Genomic DNA, 18,394 nt, shown 5'->3' on the forward strand with positions numbered 1-18,394 from the left:
CACACACGCCTGGCGTGAGTTTTAAGCCACTGGGTCCAGGACGCGAACCACGGTCGACTACGTGGGAATCCAGCAACATAGCCATTACGCTAACTGCTGGTTCCCAGAGAAGATTAATCTTGATAGAATTTAATTTAACTTAGGTCTAGACCTGTGCTGTCCCTTATGGTAGCTACTAACCACGTGTAGCTATTTAAATGTAAATTTTACTTAAATGCAATAAAAATATTCACTTCTTTAATTATATTAGCTACATTTTTATTATTTTTATATTACGTTTAATCACATGTATCTTAACAGTGTATAATATTTCTTTTTCCAGCATGAATACATGCATATCAGTCAAGACAAAGACATTACTATCCACATCAACAGCAGCAAATAGCTTTTTATTTTTTCAGATTGTTATTATTTTATTTTCATTATCTTTTAAAACATTCAATCACAATATATTATTTGGCTTGTAAAGAGAATTTACACTAACATGAAATACGTCTCAGACCAGCCCAGTTGAGAATACTATACATGTTATCATCAACAGGTAATAAACTATTTCTGTGTTCCACAAATGTCATGCCTCTCTATTTTTTCCTACTGCTTTCCTTCTCTATACTCTTTCCTTGTCCCCCCTACTACCCTGTTCCGCACTGTCTTCAGCATTCATAATTATTCTCACTGCTTTTATGCTCTCCAATATTTCAATCTCTACAGTAGAGTGCAGATAGTTGGTATATATTGAGTGGATATCTTTCTTTCATAGCCTATTAGCCACATTTCAAGTGCTTAATAATCACATATGGCCGGCCTATTGGAAATACAGATAAATAACATTTCCATCATTGCAGAAAGTTGCATTCAATTGCACCAATCTATAAGAAATTAACATGACCTAGTAAAGATAAATATTTATCCTTGGTTTAAATCTGTTTGTCTCTTCTCTCCCATACTAAAGACTCAGTATCAAGGAAATAATACATGCTTCTTCAGTAAATATTATAAATAACATACTTCATAATAAAGAATGCTGTAGAGACCTGTTGGTGATGTGGTGGTTAAAGCAGCTGAATCCCTCATGGCCAACTGTGTAGCTTGAGTCCTGAACCTGCTGGCTTGAAAACTATACTGAGTTGCATGTATGTGCATGCCCACAATCTCAAAAGGAGGAAGAAATGGAGGAGAAGGGATTTCGGCATGACTGTGCCCTGTGACGTATGCTTTCTTACTCCCACCCCTCCCCACCACCCTCTCTCCCTGGTGAGCACACATGCCTTCTGGCAAAATGAAAGAAAGAAGGAAGGAGGGAGGGAAGGAAGAAAGGAAAGAAAGAAGGAAGAAAAAGAAGGAAAGCAAGCAAATTACAAAGTCATGGCCTTAGTTTTTTTTAGATCACAGGCCCTTATTAAAAATCTACTAAAAGCTCACAACTTTTTTTCCCAGAAAAATGTATTTGTATACCACTAGGCATGTCCATTTACAAGAGGTTCATGGTCCCCCTGAAGCCCTTCCATTAGTTCTTATTAGGCCATGGTACTCAGGTTAAGAATTCCTACAGAAAATAAATTTCATTTCCCTATTGACTTTCAATACAAAATTGATGATGCAACTTACTATTAAATGTGTTGATTTCTAATAATATTAAATTACATTTAGAATAGTGATGATTAGGAGAAAAAATAAAACTTCCTGGCAAAAATATTAAGACTACAGAACTGTCTTCAAAATGACTAATACATAAACTCAATCCTTTGGACTAAAAATATAGTATAGAACCAGCATATCTGCCAATTGGGGTCATAAAACATAATCAATAAAGAAATATATAGTTTTAGCAAATTGACCAAGTTAATTCATTAGTTTCAAATTTCTCCCCCCTCCCCACTTTACATTGAGGAATTTTACAGGGTGATGAAAGAACACTCTAGTAACCTTCAAATGTAGATTGTTGTTGTAATTCCAGTACATACAATAGATGTTACTTAAGAATGACTTTGGTGCTTCATTGATCTTCTCTACCTAGACATAAGCAATGAATGTGTGGGATTTAGTGGGCCATGAAGACGCTTCATTGAACTTTGAGAAGAGAGTGGCTATTTCTTTGAGAATATGTTTAATTAGAGGAAGTTTCTGCAAGGAAAGCAAACTTATAAATGGAATTGGCTCCACATGTGGCTCAGGTACAGAATCCAATATGGCTCTGAGTTTCTAATTTCCGAGTCAGTGTAAGACTTCTATTTGTGTAGATGAAGCACTGAAACATTCTTTCCAAAGAATGGTAATTTGGACTATATGCAGACTTATTAATAATTATGTTTTTTAAACTATTATTTTATTTAACTTTATTTATTATTATTATTTTCCAGTTTGATCAGAGAGAGAGACAGAGAAAGAGAGAGAGAGAAAGTGAGAAAGGAAGCCACCAGGTCCAGGACTTGAACTGCGGTCAGCCATGTGGGAGTCCAACACCTTTATCACCACGCCACCTGTTATAATAAAAGCTCCATTAACAGGATTCTAAAGGTACGGCTTTTTGTAAATAAAGGGAGTTTGTTAGAAAACCTTCCTTCCTCCCTACCCCAGACTCTATTTTGTCTCCCTTTCTTTCTTATTTTAACCCTGCGAAAACTCTTTCTCCAAAATGTATGAATTATTTTTGCCGCATTAGTAAGTATAATCTACTGAACATGAGTTGGATCTTACTATATCCTTCAGGATGTCCATATTGTAGACTGGTCATCATATTTTTATAGAAGTTGATGTACAAGTTCAGGCTGGATATAAACTGGAAATTTTCTGGGAGTGGTAACTAATAACCATTTCTTTTATTTTCACTTGTTAAAAAAATCTCCTATTAATAACAAGCAGGAAATTCTCCATTAATTTGTATATCAATCTTGAGCTCCTTAAGCTGCAAGAAGCAGTGCTACTTAAACAGGGGCTTAAATTCAAAGGCCTTTTATTGTTGACCAAACAGGGAGTATGGAGGTAAGATATCTCAGGTTGATTTAGTAGCACAGTGATGTAAAAACAAAAACAAAAACAAAAACAAAAACAAAACAACAGCAACAACAACAACAAAAAAACAAGTTATTTTCATTAATCATCCTTATCTGAAAATCTTTACTCTGGAGACATCTTACCTCATGATTATAAAATGGCTGTTGTAGCTTCAGGCATTCATCCTTACACGTTATTCTCCAAAGTAGGAAGAGAGAAAAGTGAGAAAGAAGTCTTCTGCTTATTTAGTTCTCTCTTCTTATCAGGATGAAAATCTTCCCTATAAGCCCCCTCTCCCACAAGGCAACTTCTTTTTATTTGTTGCTTACTAATACTAGGTTACATGCCTATCCCTGGAATGACTATTAGTAAAGGAGAATTAATTTGTTTTAGAATTATTCATTTCTTTTTAATTATTATTATTCTTCAATTTCACTGGGGAGAGAGAGAGAGAGAAAGAAAGCAAACTGTCAGGTCAGAGACATCAATCATGGTCAGCCATGTGGGAGTCCAGCGTCTTAACTATTATGCCACCTGCTAGCCCCTACAGTTTTATTTTTTAAAACCTATATGCAGTGTATAATAATAAAATCCAGGATATGAACAATTTCACCATCTTTGACACTTTACATTACGTTATATTAAAAAACAAACAGAAGTGCCACAAGGGCAACTGTGGATACTAGAGACAGTACAGGAGGGGATGAGAGTTTCTTTCTTTTCATATTTGTACTTCTCCAACAGTGAGAAACTTGGCTCACATTGTTCTTAATTTATTGACCTATTTGGGGAGTGGGCAGAGGGGATCAGGGGGAAAAAATAAAAAGAGAAACTTTTATCAGACACAAGAAAGAATAGTTATTTATTGACCTATTTGGTCGCCTCCTCTGAATGTAACCAATCATTTATCTCCTCTGCTATTTCCTCCCTACTACCGTCGCTCTTCTCATCTCCACTCAGCCTCCAATGCCCCATGCCCTATTCCTCTGACTCATGTGGAAGCACTCCATACTTTATTCTGCGACTCTTCTGCCAAGTTATTCTCCCATATGATTTCCTATTCCACTCCTATTTTTCCCTTTATTCTCTGCCTGGGCTCTGATGTCCTGCTCTGGCCTACCATGCCCCCTGACCTTTTTGGTACAGATGTCTACCTTGCTCTGTCCCACCTAAACCTTTCTCTGTCCCACCTAAAATCTTTAGAACTGAGTTCTTCATGAGGAGAAGGTTAGGAAAGGAGAAGATGATCCCTTTGCATTAATTTTTTTCTTTGTTTTTGATAAAAGGCTGTACACACACATGAATCAGAAAGAAAGACAGAAAAAGAGAGATAAGTACCCTCCACGGAGTCTGGCCATGACACAATCCCCTTCCTCCAGTCCTGCAGCCTGTCAAATCCTGGGTAATTGCATTCATATCTGGCATGTTTCAGGTTGACTGGGCTCAGGATTCAAATCACCGTAGCCATGTGAGATCTGGCTTTTTTTTTTTTTTTTTTTTTTTTTTTGCTATAGGGTACGTGTGCTCGCCAGAAAGACAGAGAGAGACTGAGAGACAGAAAGCGAGAAATCACTCCCCAGGGGGATGGCCACGCCGCAATCCCTTCCCCTCCATTCTCCTCTTGGGATCTTGGGCACGCATGCACATGCACCCGGCATGAGTTAAGCCGCCGGGTCTGGGACTTGAACTGTGGTCGACTACATGGGAGTCCAGTCACATAGCCATTATGCTAACTGCTGGTCCCAGATCTGGCATTTCTTTAACAGTGCATCCCTGTTGTACCACAGATCTGGTTCAGCATTTTAAAAATGTTTTTATTACAGGTCCAGCAAGTGGCATGGTGGTTAACACACTGGATCCTACAAGGCCAATTGTGCAGTTCTAGTGCTGGACCTGGCAACTTGAAAAACATGTGGGGCACATGTTCATGCATGCCCAAAATCCTGAGAGGAGAATGGAGGAGAAGGGATTGCAGCATGGTCATCTCTCCTGAGGGATGATTTCTCACTTTCTCTCTCTCTTACTCTCTCTGTGTGTTGCTCTCTGGTAAGTGAACACACCCTATAGCAAAAAACAAGCAAACAAAAGCCAAAATAAAATTTCATGACATATTTTTGTATTTCCAAATAATTTATTGTTTAGTATTAGAATTTTTTAGCCATATAAAAAAGGGATTATATATATAGTATATAGTTTTGGGGGACTTATTTTGTTCATAATATTATTTTAGTTTAATTCATCTATATTGTTCCTTTCACAAATGAACTTTGCCATATTTTTAAAATTTTCTTAATACATTTCTAAATCTTTTTGGATTATGACAGCTTCCTGTCTCATTCAGCATTTTATAGTAATTATTTTCTCATCAATTAAACTCTTCAAGGTAATAATATGTTATATGAATGGATCATAATATGATTAACCAGTTTCCTTTGATGTATATTTAGGTTGGTTTCTATCTTTTGCAATTAAAACTATTCTATTTTCAACTTCTATGTGTGTAAATCTTTGCCTATGTTTTAAATTATTCTTAGGTTGAAGATTCCAGAGAATAACTGAATTAAGGGTCTATATATTTTACGGTTTTTGACATGATTGTAGGGGGTTTTTTTGGAAAGGTTATCAATTCACATTCCCTTGAATGCTACCTAAAAGTACTTATTTTAAACTTTATAAAAAGAAATTGGTCAGAGGGTGTGTGCACTGGGATGGGGGAAAGGAAAATGAGAAAGTGACGCCCAGGAGAATTGACCACACTGCAATCCCTTTTCTGCCATTCTCTTAGGATTTGAGGCATGCAATCATATGTGCCCAGTGTGTTCTTCAAGCCACCAGTTCCAGGATACAAACCATACATTTGGCCATGTGTGATCCAGTTGCCTTAACTGCCACATCATCAGTTGGCCCCTAAAAGTTCTTACTTCATCACCCTTTAAGAGCAGTATACTAACTTTATTTTAGTTTGCTAATATGACAGATTTATAAAGTGATGTCTCAATGGTTTTAATTTACATTAAATTCTTTTATTTTTATAAAGTAAAAATTATAGATTTTTTTAAAAAAGAACATTATATTTTTTTGTCCATTAAGTATTTCTTTCCTTTGTTCCTCTCACTCTCACTCTACCATCCATTCCCCTCCCTTACAGTGTCTGGCATCTACATTTATCCTTTCTATTATCATATCTTTGGATCTTTCAATTTCTGCCATAGACTGCAGACATTCAATACATATTGAGTGGGGATATACAATATGTGTCTTTCAAAGTCTGGCCCACTTCACTTAACATTTTTTTCTATATTCATCCCCTTTGAATCAAAAAGTATGGTCTAATTGTTTCTTATGGCTGAGTAATATTCCATAGTATATATGTGCCACATTTTTTCAACCCAGTCATCAGTTTTTGGACACTTAGGTTGATTCCATGTCTTAGCAATTGTGAATAATGCTGCAATAAACATGGATGTGCAAGTGTTATTCTGACTGAGTTGTTTTCCTATCCTTTAGGTAAATGCCAATGTGTGGGATTACTGGGTCATATAGTAGTTCTATTTGTATGTTTTTGAGAAGCCTTAATATTGTTTTCCACAAGATTTTACTAATTTACATTCCCACCAACAGCGTAGGGAGGTTCCCTTTTCACCACAACCTTGCCACCACTTGTCGTTCCTTATTATTATTATCATTATTATTTATTCTAGACATTCTAATGGGTTAAATAGTATCTCATTGTGGTTTTAATTTGCATTTCCATTTTGACAAGAAATTTTGAACATTTTTTCACATGCCTTTTGACCATTCATAAGTCTCCCTTGGAGAGCTGAATATTCAGTTCATTTGCACATTTTTAATGGGATTATTCACTTTTTAATGGGCGAACTGCTTGAGTTCTCTATATATTCTAGTTCTCAATCCTTGTCTGAGGAATAATGTTCAAATATTTTCTCCCATTCTGAGAGTTATCTTTTCGCTTTAATTGTTGTTTCCTTTGCTGTGAAGAAGCTTTTTAGTTTGATGTAATCCCACTCATCTATTTTTAGGATTATCACCTGTGCTTTAGGGTCTTATTTAAAAAATCTTTGCCTACCATGATGTTCCCCTAAGTTTTCTACCAGCAGTTTTATAAGTTTTGCATTTAAATATTTGATCCATTTTGAGTTGATTCTTGTTAATGGTGAGAGATTAAAAAATTTTTAATTTAAACATTTTTTTATTGCTTTATTCAATTTGTGCCTGATCTCTTTTCCCATTTGTCTTTTGGGATTTTTTTTTCCTTAAATTTTAGTAAGCTTTAATGGTTGGGGATCAGGGAAGGTGTCATGGAAAAGACACTTAAAAGAAGGATTGACAAGCAGAGGTGAAAGGCAAGGGCATTCTCAGGGAAGAGCATGGTGCAACGCCTAGAAACACTGAAGTCATAGAGTATTTGGGCAAGTTTGACTGGATTGGGGGCAGATTGAGTGTGTTTTAAATTGAGGCCTTTAGATTTAACTCTGTGGCCAAGGGGTAATCTGAAATATATTTGAAGAGGTGAATGACATTATTTTTGTTTTAAAAACTAACTCCTGGAGTAATTTCAAGAATACTGTACTTTTTTTTTTCTTTTTTTCTTTTTTTCTTTTTTTTAGAAAGTATACTTATTTATTTCTTCAGAGACAAATAGAGAAAGTGATCCCCAGCAGAATTATGACTCCATGATCCACACCCAGCCTTCAGCCAATTCCACATCACAGGCACACAGATTCCTGATGTACTCAGGGATGTTTTTAGATTGGAACCTGCAACCCTCCCATGTGGGATTACCTCACAGAACATTATATTTTACTGCTGCACTACCACCTGGTCCCCAAGGGTTCTTTGTTTTAAGGGAGGTGGGAACATTAAACATGTGAACTGAGACTAGCAATGAGAAACTGAGTAGGAGCCTATTACAAAGGTCTTATCAAGACTATTGACTGGAACAAGGACAATTGCCATTGCAATGGAGCATTGAGGATGAATTTGATAACCATTTCTGGGGGAGATTTGGAAGGCTTTGGGAATAAATAGAATATAGTAGATGAGGAATACTGAAGAATACAAGACTGAGATTTTTCATGTGACAGACTAGCTGGAAAGTCATGTTATTTGCTGAGATGAGAAACACTGGTGAGTGCACAAGTGTGTTGGTGAGAAATGGAGTCTAGTTTGAATGAGTTGAGTGTCAGTGTGGTGATAATCAGAAAACAGTTGAAAAATCTAGCCTTGCTTTTATGAGATATTTTAAGGCTAGAAATAATGGATTTGTCATCAGTATATGGATGGGGGGTAGCTTGAATTAAGTATGTGAGTGATATGACTCAGGAAAATAATGCAGAGTTAAGTAAAGGACTAAGACTGGACCCTTGAGAAACACTTAGGTGCAAATGGCAAGATAATGAAGAGGTGCTGTCCAGAGACTATTCAGAAAGGGGAAAGAGAATCAGGAAGAAGTTGCCATTTAGAAGACAATGAGGAAGAGAGCTTCATGGAATGGTTGGTGGTCATTCATACTAAATGCTATAGACATATTAACTAGGATGACAACTGAGGAAAATGTGTGTGTGTGTGTGTGTGTGTGTGTGCGCACGTGTGTATGTGTGTCTTTATGTGTAGAGAGAGTGAAGGAGAGGCTATAAAGGGATCACAGCCCATGTATTTGGATTTTTTAAAAATAGTTAAATGATTGAAGATTCACATGCTATATCATATTATTTCCTTGGCATAGATTTCCAAAAGTGGAATGACTCGATCAAGAGATTTGATCATATATGTTTGATTCATGTTTCTAGGGTATTTTCATGCTTACATTTTGATATAGAATAAAAAATAGTTTGTCATTTTGTATAGGTCTGAGTGGCCAGAGACCAAGTGAGGAAATCTGCAACAAAGCAGAACACAGAACTGGTCTCCTCTTATTAGGGGGGTTGCAGGGAGATCTTTTCCAAATGGACATGGTCTAGCTACTATTGCCTCCTCATACTGTGTATCCCTCATCCAGAGCACAAATGGGACAGAGATCATTACCCATTATTCGTCCTGCATGGAACTTTGAATGACCTCATAGTAGAGAGTGTCCTTATCTGTTATAGAAGCAGGTAACTGTATGCAATTATGTAACAAAGGTGATGCTCACTCAAGGGTCAGTGTTCAGACTCTGAAGTCTAATGAGAAGTTCTCTGAATTTAAGATTACTGTTTTGAAGTTTGGAGCCTGCTACTGCTTCAAGGATTAAGGAGCCACCACTCACTAGAGTTCAATACTTAGTATTCTAAAAATAATTTGACTCCAACTTCTAAATTGAGTTAAATTTTAAAATAATGCACAGACTCTCCGTCTCTGAGGCTGTAGTGTTCATGGGTTGCAAGACTCATTAATAAATTTTACTATAGCAATGTCTTGGTGCAAGGTTCTGAATAAACATTGAGATTTTCTATTTCAGCCCTCATTTCCTATAAATATGTCCAAGCAGTTTTGCATGTCTTTTGTCATTAAGGTAAGACATTTTATTTGTCTCCTTACCCTCCACTCAAATTCATTTCACAAGATATACTGGTGTTCAGGTACCATAATGTTCTACTGGGTTTTCTTGGACTGCTGGAGAAACTGTAGACTGTGTCTGAGTTGCACACATTTTACTGCATATCCCCTGGCATGAGATTCATATACACTGGCATCTCCTCAGAGTGAAGTTGATTCTCTCTCTTTCCTCATTCCAGAATTTCAGTTGGCATGTGGTAATTCCAAAAACAGTCTGGGGCTCATTTTGGTTGGCTCTGGCAATCTGAGCCCAGCCAGGTTCACTCTGAGAGGTCCCTGTCCCTTCATGAATGGCCATAGAAGCTTTTTCTCTTGGCTCTGCGTTCTAATAGCACCTCTTGCATGGACTGTGCCAAAGCAATGCTTTGAAATATGCGTCCGAATCATGTGGCTTTTCTTGCTGTAGTTTCTGTTCTTTTTTTATTGTAGGATCGGGAGACTCACCGCTAGAAGACGATGAAGTCGGGTATTCACACACTAGATATAAAGGTGAATGCTTTGCTTATGTGCTAATAAGGGCCTGCTGATGCCAAGAGAACTTTCCCTTTTGCCTTGCAGAGCAGACTGTAATAAAGTGACCAGGCAACTTATTTAAGTTTGACTTATCTGTGCAGGAAAAAAAAATAAATACACATATGCTCACATTTTAAAAAAAATGAAAGAAAGAAAATAAAAAGAATTTGGAAGTCTCTGAAGTGCTGTCCTTCAGCATCCCAATGGTCATTTTATTCTCAGAAGTTTCTTTACTGTCCTCACTTCTGCAAAGGCAAGTTCTAGCTGATGAAAGTGAAAATCAAGCTGTGAGTTCTGCCTGATTCATACATTACAGCCAAATTGTCCAGAGTAAACCAAACCGCTCAAGGTCAAATCTGGACCCACTGCTGCTAATGTACTGAGATGAATGGGGAATGAGAAAACTTGATTTTCATAAGCACATTTCATCATGCTCTTTCTGAGCCCAGCATGGCTCCGAAATGATAAGTAAAGTGTGTTGCTCAAATGACTTAATGATAAAGAACTCCATCTCTACACATTTCTAGCAATCCATACCCCAGCGGGTGTAAGAAAGCCTAATCAAGAACCTTTTATGCAGGCTCAGGTACGTATGTCCACAAATAATTCTGCTGGCGAAATATTTCTCTGAAGCTTAGGGAGCCCTGGGAAAAATGAAGGTAAATTTAGATGCTTTCTCTCTGAATCTGGTTCATCTAACCATGGAGGAATCATTTGAAGAAAATTAGTTAGTAAAAACTATGATAGCATTATGCCCAGGAAATTTGTTCATATTCTGATGAGGGGGCACTGCCCTGCTCTGTTCTAATATAGCTGAGCTATAGGAAAAGCAGGGTAGTAGTGGTCAGCCTTTAGCTGGAGAGCTTCCTTCAGTTGAAGGAAATTATGTGGAAGTTCACCTTCCACACAAGTGAACAATTTTTCTGATACAATGACTGGTTCCTGGTGACTCTGTCCAGGTGTGTTTCCCACCTTCTACCACATTAGTTTCTTTACTGTCCTCACTTCTGCAAAGGCAAGTTCTAGCTGATGAAAGTGAAAATCAAGCTGTGAGTTCTGCCTGATTCATACATTACAGCCAAATTGTCCAGAGTAAACCAAACCGCTCAAGGTCAAATCTGGACCCACTGCTGCTAATGTACTGAGATGAATGGGGAATGAGAAAACTTGATTTTCATAAGCACATTTCATCATGCTCTTTCTGAGCCCAGCATGGCTCCGAAATGATAAGTAAAGTGTGTTGCTCAAATGACTTAATGATAAAGAACTCCATCTCTACACATTTCTAGCAATCCATACCCCAGCGGGTGTAAGAAAGCCTAATCAAGAACCTTTTATGCAGGCTCAGGTACGTATGTCCACAAATAATTCTGCTGGCGAAATATTTCTCTGAAGCTTAGGGAGCCCTGGGAAAAATGAAGGTAAATTTAGATGCTTTCTCTCTGAATCTGGTTCATCTAACCATGGAGGAATCATTTGAAGAAAATTAGTTAGTAAAAACTATGATAGCATTATGCCCAGGAAATTTGTTCATATTCTGATGAGGGGGCACTGCCCTGCTCTGTTCTAATATAGCTGAGCTATAGGAAAAGCAGGGTAGTAGTGGTCAGCCTTTAGCTGGAGAGCTTCCTTCAGTTGAAGGAAATTATGTGGAAGTTCACCTTCCACACAAGTGAACAATTTTTCTGATACAATGACTGGTTCCTGGTGACTCTGTCCAGGTGTGTTTCCCACCTTCTACCACATTTGCTGTGGCCTCAGAATGTAAATGTTTATTCCTACCGGTATCTCTTATTTTCATAGCCTTAGGAATTAAACAATCAAGCAAAGCACAGACTTGTTAATCAGATATTTGAAACAAGATATTCTGATTCATAAAACGTAACTAATTAAGAGGGTTTTTTTGTTTGTTAAAAAAAACACAACTTTTTCTCCTTTGAGTCTGTTGTTGAAAAATATTTTTAAAATATTGTATGCACAGAGGACCCTTCACATATACAGTAGGAGTTGACCTGGGGATAGCCCTCAGGATATTGTTCTGTGTTTATCCTTACCTCATAGCATCCAAAGTGTAGAAGGTAGACCAGATAGCAAAAATATGTACCTGTCCTGAAACTCATGAATTATGTTTAAGAATCAATTCTTCTGAAAAAAAAAAAGGATTTTCTAACTGATAAATATAAGCAACATGGAAAAAGGAGGAAAATAAAGGATAACTCTAAATGTTTAAAAAAAAAGAATCAGTTGTTCTTAGGAAATTGTTTTCATTGTCAATTAAATTGATTAAATGTAGTAATCACTTCACTATATATATATATATATATATATATCAAACATCATTGTTGCATACCTTTAATTTATGCATTAAAAGTTTAAAAAAGTTTTTTAGTTTTAAAAGTTAGAGGCAACCCATTATTATCTGAGGGCTTTAGATCCTCATGCTTTCACACAGTATCTGGAACAGGTATACACTCAGTAGTGCTTTTGAATTAAATTAAATTTAGATAATAGAAAAAAAAAAGTGAAAATAACCAACATTTATTGTGTTTCCAGTATATGGAAAGCATCACTTTTTATTCTTTTCCTAGGAACATATTCACATATTCACATTAACTGAGGGAAGGGGGAAGGTATGTGAGAGATATATCAGTTTCATCCTCTGTTTATGGATGAAGGAATCAAGAATTATAGAGGGTAGGTGACATGTGCAGAGTCACACAGCTAGCAAATGTTACACTTGGGTCTGAACAGGTGTTTTGGCCATATCCAGAGTCTCCCTGTATACCCCAGAAGCTCCAGTCAACTGGAACACTTACCACATTGGTCCAGGGGATAAAAATTCTTCCCAGAATAATACATTTAGATTATATTTCTTCTTAAAAGCCTCATTTTTCTAGACCATTCTATGTTAAAGGTTTTGTTACTCAATTTAGTTCATGCTACTTGCATCCCCCTTAAATTTCAAGTCACTCACTGCCATTTTAATTATGGTCACTGCAGAGCTGTTAAACTGTGAAAACATTTTCCAAAGCCTTGTCTTAGAAAGTAATCTCAAAGAAATTCCTTTTGCAAATAAGTGAAAAAACAAGATTTTTCCCTCCTATATTAACAATAACATAGTTTTTGGACATGTGGCCAGCACTGCTAGGAGAATATAAAGACTGAGAATATGGGGCAAAATCTTCTAATTGTAGGTTGCATTGAAATATGTGAATTTGTGATATAGTCACATGTTACTTAACAATGGGGATACATCCTGAGAAATGTACTGTTAGGCGATTTCATTGTGCAAATAACATAGAGTGTATTTACACCAACCCAGGTGTACAGGCTAATTATTACACATCTAAGCTATATGGTATAATCTTATGGGACTGCCACTCTATATACAGTATATATAGTCCATTGTTGACTTAAGTGTTATTATGTGGCACAAGGTTCTATATATTCAGGTCATATACACATATATCACAAATATATGTAGTACTTACAGACTACCTTTTAAAGCCTTTAGAGGAAGGAAAATTTGTTGAAGGAAGGCCTGTAGGCCTTGTGTGGGTTCCCAAAAGACTATATCCACATAACTAAACCTAAACAACTTTAGGTTGAGCCCTTGGGACATCACTTTCACCCAGAAAGTCCTGGGAATATTGCTTGAGTCCTGAGTTTAGCATTCACTTGCAGCTCTCTGTAAAGCATCATATGATAAAAGTATTAGCCAAAAGGAATGTGAAAGTGCAAAAGCAAAAAAAGCAGTTCATGCACTAGGCCTGAACAAGATTGTTAATTTTCATGGCTGAGAGGCACTCAGAAAGAAGCACATCCTCAGAAGAGAATTCCCGGAAAACAAAACAGAGGCTATACTCCTTCCCAGCCACATGATGGCACACTTACCCCACTCACTGACAGCTCAGGTGCTGAGGTGGAGTAATGAGCCAGGCAGCAGCAGGGAAGTGACCCGTTTATGGCATTAAGTGCTTGGTTCATCATTGGTCCCGGTTGATCAGTTGATCATGGGAATTGGTCCATCGGCCACTGTGAGAACTTCCTCACCGAGGAGCTAGTCTTGCCCACATTTTTAAGATCTCAGAGAGTACCTTCCAAAGGCACAAGGAGAGGTTCTGATTTATTCGTGTCCTCTTAGCCGTGTTCTGGTAACTATGAGACAAAGTCAACTTTGCCAGCTGGGAAGGGTGTAGCTAAATTGGAATCATTGAGGCTATCTCAAAAGGCAGAGGCTGCTTCCCTATCAGGAGCAGTTGTTCTATGACTGTAAGCCAAAATAACACCTTATTGCAAATATTGAAAATTGCAGCTTCATTCAAATTAATTGACAGCAGAATTGATTACTTTTTACAGAGAATATGTGTGCAGTTCAGAAGAAATCCAAATTAACTACCGACCCTCCCTCCCCCAGCTATGTATGGGTGGCTGGGGTCACAATGATATCAACGTCCCTCAAGTTAAGATCAATATTAAAAAGCACATTTATTGAATATGTATTGTACTATGTGCTAGGGACTATGCTAGATGCTTGAAAATAATCATTGTAACATTTAGTCCTTTCAATAACACAGTGATGTAGGTGTAGGGATTAACTCAGAGAGGTCAGGTAATTTGTTCAAGATCATACAGCTGGTTATGTAGGAATCTGTCAGGTTGTCGGAAAAGTCATGATGAGTTTTGCATCAAAAAAAAAAAAAACAGAAAAAAATACGTCATGACTTTTCCAACAACCCAATAGATTCATATTAAAATTTATCTGACACCCAGTTCCATGTTCAGAACATCTCCGCCCAGACACCTAAGCAAACATGGGGCACTATTTTGAGCTTCAAAATCTAAAATGCAGCCTGGGACTAAGAGAGTGAGGAGCTGCATTTTGACTTCCTGTGTCTCTCCTCTTTTGTTTCTGCTACCTGTAGATACTCCATGGTGCTCCCCCATCAAAGTGAAGTACGGAGATGTGTACTGCAGGGCCCCCCAAGGAGGATACTACAAAACGGCCCTGGGAACCAGGTGTGACATTCGCTGCCGGAAGGGCTATGAGCTTCATGGCTCTTCCCAGCTGGTCTGCCAGTCAAACAAACGGTGGTCCAGCAAGGTCATCTGCAAACGTGAGTAATCCATCCCTGTGTTGTGTCCTCTGGGATAATTAGGGTCAGAGTTGTTTCACACTGAATGTTGATGAGAAAAACTCTCCTTGTGGGTAGAAGCCAGTGGGTTTCTAAGATGTGGTAAGAAGTGAGATGGTTCCTTTTAGAGAGTAGGATGTGATCAACAGTTCGGGAGAAGGGGAGGGAGGATATTTGTTCAGCAAAGAGGTTATGTGTGTTCAGTAAGTGCTGGATCCTGAAGAGGAGGTAGTGGTTTAGAAACAATGAGACACAGGCTGGGCCTTGAAGGGTCTCACAAAATAGCTTCAGGGGTAGCAGGTGGAGGTGTAAACTATGAAATAAGAACTGAAGGACTGGTACTAAATCAGGGACTTAGGGTAGCAGATTAAAGAAGTGTTCTCTCAAGGAGTGGGGCCTAGGGTGGACAGAAAGAGTCTCTGAATAAGTGATGCTTATTCTATGAGGGAGAGTGCTCCTCAGAGGACAAGATTAGAAGAGAATTTTAGGAGCTTTGTGACAAGACATGTCTCACCTAGAAAACTGCAAGTAGTACAGCATTGTTGAAGCACATTTTAGCTGGCTTTGTTATACAAGACAGCTATCACTTAATGGACACCTATTGTTTGCTAAGCATTTTGCACACATTCCATTTTTGCAACATTATGAAATTGGTGCTGTTACTATTGTCAGGAGGAAACTGAGGATTAGGCATGTAGCTGGGTAATGCAGATATGCAACTGACATCGGTGGACACTTGGGGCTTCACCCAGATCTCCCTGGGCACCTTTTGCCCCAGTGCCCTTATACCAGTTCTGTGTATCAGTCTCCCAGTTTCCAAGCGCTTTACTCGTGCACTTTAGACCCTCTTCGGAGGAATAAGAAACTGCTCCTTTGGGACTGCTGTCCTTTTCTTAATAGGGAAAGCATCCCCTGTGGGCAGCCTGTTTCATGACTGATATCGGAGCCTAAAGGTTTGTGAAAGCCCAGCTTCCTTGCCTGGAGGCAGGACAGACTCTGAGCTGTGAGTCCTGCTTCAGAGCTCCCCTGAGGAATTAAACTGAGGCTGACTTGGCCTGAGATGGCACCTTGCCTGGCTCCCTCTAATTCCTTGCCTCTCCTATCCCCTCCTCTCTGGTCTCCCCTGTGAACATGGCCTTAATATATCACTTGCACACAAAACCTTATTGCAGGGCCTGCTTCTGGGGAGCCCAACCCTAGACAGTGGCTTAGCTGGGATACCTGAGCCAGTCTGACATGGAACTTTTTGTCTCTTTTGTGTGACTTACAAACATCCATCGGTTATCTAATTTTATCTGTACTGAATTTTTTTTTTGGAGAGGTTTTTGCTATAGGGTGCGTGCGCTCGCCATAAAGTCAGAGAGAGACAGAGAGATAGAAAGCGAAGAATCACCCGCCAGGGGCGATGGCCACGCCGCAATCCCTTCTTCTCCATTCTCCCCTTGGAATCTTGGGCACACAAGCACACGTGCCCGGCGTGAGTTTAAGCTGCTGGGTTTGGGATGCGAACCATGGTCGACTACATGGGAGTCCAGCGACATAGCCATTATGCTAACTGCTGGTCCCTATCTGTACTGTTTAAATGAACTTTTCACTCTATGAATTCAGAGTTTCTGGCCTCTGAAACTATGAACAGAAACTAAGAAATGCCAACTATCTTCTCTTCTCTTACAGAAAAGCGATGTCCTACCCTTGCCATGCCAGCCAATGGAGGGTTTAAGTGTGTAGATGGTGCCTACTTTAACTCCCGGTGTGAGTATTATTGTTCACCAGGATACACACTGAAAGGGGAGCGGACAGTCACATGTATGGATAACAAGGCCTGGAGCGGCCGACCAGCCTCCTGTGTGGGTAAGGAAGTGTCGCAGTCTTGGGAGGCACATGCTTTGAGAGAAGCAGATGGTGTTTACAGAGTGGGTTTTAAAGGGAGCATTCAGTATTCCACATGTAAAGCATGAGCAGCCAGCTCTGCTTTCAGTAGCTCGCTTCATCCCTGGCTTTCTGGCTCAGCCCTGGAACTAATCTCAGTCTCTGTCTTAGAGCTGACTTCACAGCTGATGGCTTTCATCTGACTTTGGCCTCTTCCTTGACTTGCTGTTAAGGCAGCTACAGCTGGCAGAGGTGCAGTACACTTGGTGCTTTAGTACAGGGGTCCATTCTGTAGCACTAAGCAGTTATTAACATGCAAGGACATTATTGAAGAAAGTATCGATGTATCTATGTTTCAGCCAACAGAAGGGGTTCTTTTGTTGTTGACTCTGGTGGTGAGCAAGCGCTCCCTTTGTTTACCTGGGAGGGATTTGGATATCTAATCTCACCCTGGGTTTGTTAGGGAGTGAATGATTTTCGTGATGTGGTCCTGGAAGCAGCAGCAGAAGCAGTCACTGGCCCTGGGAACTCTTTAGAAATACAAATTATTGGGCCTAGCAGATGGCATAATAGTTACATGGCTGGACTACCACATAGTTGACAGCGGTTCAAATCCTGGACCCGGCAGCTTAAAACTCATGCCAGACGTGTGTACATGCATGCCAAAAATCCCAAGGGGAGAATGGAAAAGAAGGGATTGAGGCATGGCCATCCCCTCTTGGCAGTGATTTTTTGCTTTTTGTCTCTCTGTCTCTCTGGCTAGTGCATGTGCCCTATAGCAAAAATCTCTCTTTAAAAAAAAAAGAAAGAAATACAAATTATCACTGCCCCCCACCTTCCCACAAACATATCTCTGCTGAATCATAAACTTTAGGAGTGGGGCCCAGCACTTAGCTCCACATCTCTCTTTAAAAAAAAAAGAAAGAAATACAAATTATCACTGCCCCCCACCTTCCCACAAACATATCTCTGCTGAATCATAAACTTTAGGAGTGGGGCCCAGCACTTAGCTCCACCATGAACCCTCCAAGAATTCTGCGGAGCTCAAATAGAGCTCAAATCCTAAGGCCCTGGTCTTAAGCCTTACCGTGAATAGGGATCACCTGGGGACCTTGGTAAAAATGCAGATTCTAATTCAGCAGGTTTGGAAAGGAGCCTGGGATTCTACTAGACCACGCTCTATGACAAGTTTTCTGAACCTTGGCATGATGAACATTTGGGGCCACGTAGGTACTTGTATTTAGGTAGGTATTTGTATTGGTCAGTAGTCAGAAAAAAAGAAACCATTCTAGGTATTTCAAACAGAAGGGAATTTTATTTATTTA

General features: G+C 38.9%; 1 protein-coding gene across 1 annotated transcript in view; it reads left to right on the forward strand.

The window, feature by feature from the left end:
• SRPX (sushi repeat containing protein X-linked) overlaps window positions 1–18,394 on the forward strand; it is a gene marked incomplete at its 5' end in the record, with an annotated part of 84,105 nt that overhangs the window by 41,772 nt on the left and 23,939 nt on the right. The window contains 3 exons of the mRNA XM_006148901.3: window positions 9,982–10,041; window positions 14,991–15,182; window positions 16,875–17,051. Of these exons, the coding sequence (XP_006148963.1) occupies window positions 9,982–10,041; window positions 14,991–15,182; window positions 16,875–17,051 (429 nt within the window). The remainder of the gene's footprint in view (window positions 1–9,981; window positions 10,042–14,990; window positions 15,183–16,874; window positions 17,052–18,394) is intronic.

Source organism: Tupaia chinensis, unplaced genomic scaffold, assembly GCF_000334495.1.
Source record: "Tupaia chinensis unplaced genomic scaffold, TupChi_1.0 Scaffold000248_2, whole genome shotgun sequence".
NCBI lineage: Eukaryota > Metazoa > Chordata > Mammalia > Scandentia > Tupaiidae > Tupaia > Tupaia belangeri.